The following is a 3,838-nucleotide window of genomic DNA, read 5'->3' on the forward strand; positions in this document are numbered from 1 at the left end:
CATATAATAAATTTGGTAAAAATCTATCCAATTACCGATGTTTTCTGTAAAAATGTTAGATTTTCTCTCTTTTGATGATGATTTTCGCCTTTTCCTTTTTTTTTATTTTTATTTTTCCTTTCTTCAAATTTCAATTTTCAAAATCTCTTTTTCTCTGTTAGAAATCTCAAAATCTCTCTCTCAAATTTTCCAAAAATTCAGTTTTTTCTCTTTGTGTGATGGATTCTTGGAGACTTCATGGGTGAATTAGTGGGACTACATAATCTGCAACCAGTTTCGAACTCGAAGATGAACAACCATGGCTGAGGAAACGCGGCAAAGTACAAGCAGAAGGTGGGCAATGGACTCGTCAAGACCAAAGCAGTGGCTTCTAATGGCGTTAAGAAGGTCAAAGATGGCGCTTCTGTTGGTTTCCAATGGATCAAGCAGAAATACCATAATACCACCCACAAAAATTGATATCATTTTGCTCTTCCATCTTTTTCTTCTCTTCTGGTTTTTAATTTTCTCTTAAATTAACGCTCATACTTACTTTTTTTTTTTTTTTTCATTCATCTTCTGTATAATATATATATATATATTGCTTAATCTTTTTTTTCTCTATTAAAAGATTTGGGAATGTTTTTTGTCAATTTTTTTCTCACATGAGGTATACTTTAATTTGAGCTATTTGTTTGATAAGTTTTAAATCCAATGGCAACTAATTTTTCCATTTTTTTGGACTGTATGGATTTGCTTTAGATCGGTTTTGATAGTCGAAAGACTCTATTATATATATATATATATATTTAGAGTATTTTCAATGATTTTCTCCATTGGAGCTTGTGTGTTAAGATATTTGAAAGGTGTTGAAACAAAGGTAGCATAGTATCTATAAACAAATGTCTATTTGAATTTCTTTTCTAATGGATCTTATTTAAAATTTAAAATGAAATTAATTGGCATATGGAGAAAGAAAAAAGTTATAAATTAATAAGGAGAGAGGAGAGAGAATAGATTAAATCTATAACTCATTCTGTCTAATAGACCTATTACACGTAGAGGGTCTATTAGACAGTTTATATTTTTTTTGTTGTCATCTCACCTTAATAGATCTTTTGCATATCATTATTGGAGAAGATTGATGTGGCAAATGTTTTTCTAAAATGACAGAACTAATGAACATTCCATTAGAGATGCTCTTAGATTAAAAAAATAAAAGATTAGCATGCAAAACCAAGTTGATTAATCAAAATGAATTCCATTTTTATTGTCTGCATCATCTTATCTTCAAAAATAATTAAGATGGGAATAGATCCGAGGAGGTTAATTTCCATATTTATTATATAAAACATATAAATTAAAGAAATAATATAACTGCAAATAGTAAATAGAACACTTTATTATGATAACTTCTTGCAAGGACATAATCCCCAACAAGATAGAGCACAAGTAGCCAAGTCTATAAACATTAATGCTGCATGCATGCACAGTGCACTTGCGTTTACAGCCTTATTCTTTAACACACACACACACACATATATATACACACACATAGACATGTAAGTAGGGACATCTATATTATATATATGTATACATATATTTTTTTGGTGAAAACATATAGGGTTGTCTATATATATTGGCATAATTGTCAATATATATAGTTTATTTCATATATATATATATATATTGCATGATATATACTATTTAATCATACGAATATTTTGTAACAGGTGGTGAAGGAGGGATAGCCTCCAAGGTCATTATTCCTGTATATTTGTCGGGAAAACCTTTGACTTGGTCAATAGATGCATAACTGTAGCATCCAATCCCAGTATTCCAAGTGTCTTTATCACGATTAGTCAATGATTTCAAAGATGTCAAAACATCATCATCTTCGTAATGGTCAGGCGTTTGAATCTCAGTACAAACCTATATATAGACATTTTATAATTAGATTCAATTAATATATATATATATAAGCTTAAATAAATGAAAAAATAAATATTAATTTGTTTATTCATGAGGTCGGTAGGAGAGTTTGTGGTAGATAGGCATAGCCATTTACCGATTTTCGCTGGTCGCTGCCTAAATTCTGCCAAGCGTGCAACCAGGCACAATCATGTAACTCGTTCTGGCCGCGGTATACAACTGCGGCATGTGATCCCACATGGAGGAAAGCAGCCCACTGGCCATTTTCAATCTTGCTAGGGTACCCCGGGTCTAATATAGTGCCACCATTGAAATCTTTCTGCTTAAAAAGTTCGATGGTAACTCCAGTAGCATTATAAATTACGCAAACTGTAGCTACCTTGTCTGCATCGACCTTCCCATCGTACTTGAGTCTCACCGCATAATCGACGGCCAAGTCTTCCTTCTTATCTTCATTCTTCAGGTTGTACGCCACGTAAGCCCTGTCTCTGTTGGTGATCTTTCCCTTACCAGGAAAAAGTTTCTTCACAGTGTCATCGGTCACTGGTTTTCCAAACACGTTGGTTTTTGAGCCTCCCTTCGGCTTTTTTGGGTCATCAGTCACGCTCGGTGTCGATGGCGGCATACTAGTGGTGATTTTCTTAATAATAATAATGCAGGGAAGATGGGAATTTATGAATGCCTAGCGAATGAATCACATATATTTATAGACACCCACATCCAATACCTGACCTCCACCTGTGAAGTGTTTTTGGGAAAAGAAAAAAAAAGGGGAAGAAAAGGTGGATACGTACTTATCTAGATCAGGTGCGCAACCCAGCTGCCACAAAATTTTTTAGGCCTCCAACCCAGAAAAATAAATAAATAAATAAAAAATAAAGCGTCCACAAAATTCATATCAAAAATGTATTTTTTTTTTTTAAATTAATTGTAAGGGCATAATAATAGCAGCTTTGTGTTTTTACTTCTCACAATGGATTTGTGTGCGCAAATGGGGGAGGCAAGATCGTAGTCATAGGTAGTGGGGACAAATAGGAATTGATATAATATTTTTTATCGTTTACGATATTTCCACATTTTCTTATTTTTGTGTTTCAAATTCATAATTTTTTAATTATAAATGTAAATGGCTTACTAACTAAATTAACTTCATTTGATTTGATAGAAATTAATATAATCTTTTTAAAATTGTATAAACAGTGTAAACTGTCATTGTTAATTCTACTTCTAGTCATACACAATTAATTACATTACAATTTTTTTTAAATAATTACATGGTACATATATAAATTAGTTTATGACCAAAAAAAAAAAAAAACAAAAAGCCCATTCCTCTGTAATTTATTTACATAAACAAATGTTTAATAGCAAAAAGTTAAAATTTTAATTTTTTTAATATTTTAAGCATATGGCAATAAATATAGTTTAAATTCAAAACAAGTGTGGATAATTCTAATAAAATTATTAGAATAATATAATCCGTCAAGTGAGGTTGATGTAACAATATGGTATTTTTAATATTTAATTAATTCTACTAATTCTAATAATTCTAACAAATGTGAAATAGTCGAATAAGGTTGGCTCACTTAGTAAACTATTTATGCTTATAATTATGAAATCATAGATTCAAGATAATGGTGCTTTCAAATCTAGAAACCTCTTTTTGCCAGGCTCGGCCAGTTGCCTTTAACAATTTATTCAGCAGCTAATGTTTCGATCATCATGAGAAAAAAGACAATTCACCCCCCAAAAAAAAAAAAAAACAAAGAAAATATCATGTGAAAACAAGACAAACAAATCGTGTAACACACCTTAGAAAAGACAAACAAATTGTGTTTATGCAACTACATATATACTATATACCTGTTTGGCTGGTTCTATATATCTCACATTTCAGTCCTATATTTATCAACAAATACCGATGTAA

General features: G+C 31.2%; 1 protein-coding gene across 1 annotated transcript; it reads right to left on the minus strand.

The window, feature by feature from the left end:
- Nucleotides 1-1,353: 1,353 nt before the first annotated feature.
- LOC107404211 (23 kDa jasmonate-induced protein-like) lies at nt 1,354-2,591 on the minus strand. Its single transcript, XM_016011156.4, has 2 exons — nt 2,048-2,591; nt 1,354-1,911 (listed from the first exon to the last, which is right to left on the minus strand). The coding sequence occupies exons 1-2, from the start codon at nt 2,534-2,536 to the stop codon at nt 1,687-1,689; spliced, it is 714 nt and encodes a 237-aa protein (XP_015866642.3). The 5' UTR covers nt 2,537-2,591; the 3' UTR covers nt 1,354-1,686.
- Between the last annotated feature and the right edge of the window lie 1,247 nt (nt 2,592-3,838).

This window comes from Ziziphus jujuba, chromosome 8 (genome assembly GCF_031755915.1).
Source record: "Ziziphus jujuba cultivar Dongzao chromosome 8, ASM3175591v1".
NCBI classification, from domain to species: Eukaryota; Viridiplantae; Streptophyta; class Magnoliopsida; order Rosales; family Rhamnaceae; genus Ziziphus; species Ziziphus jujuba.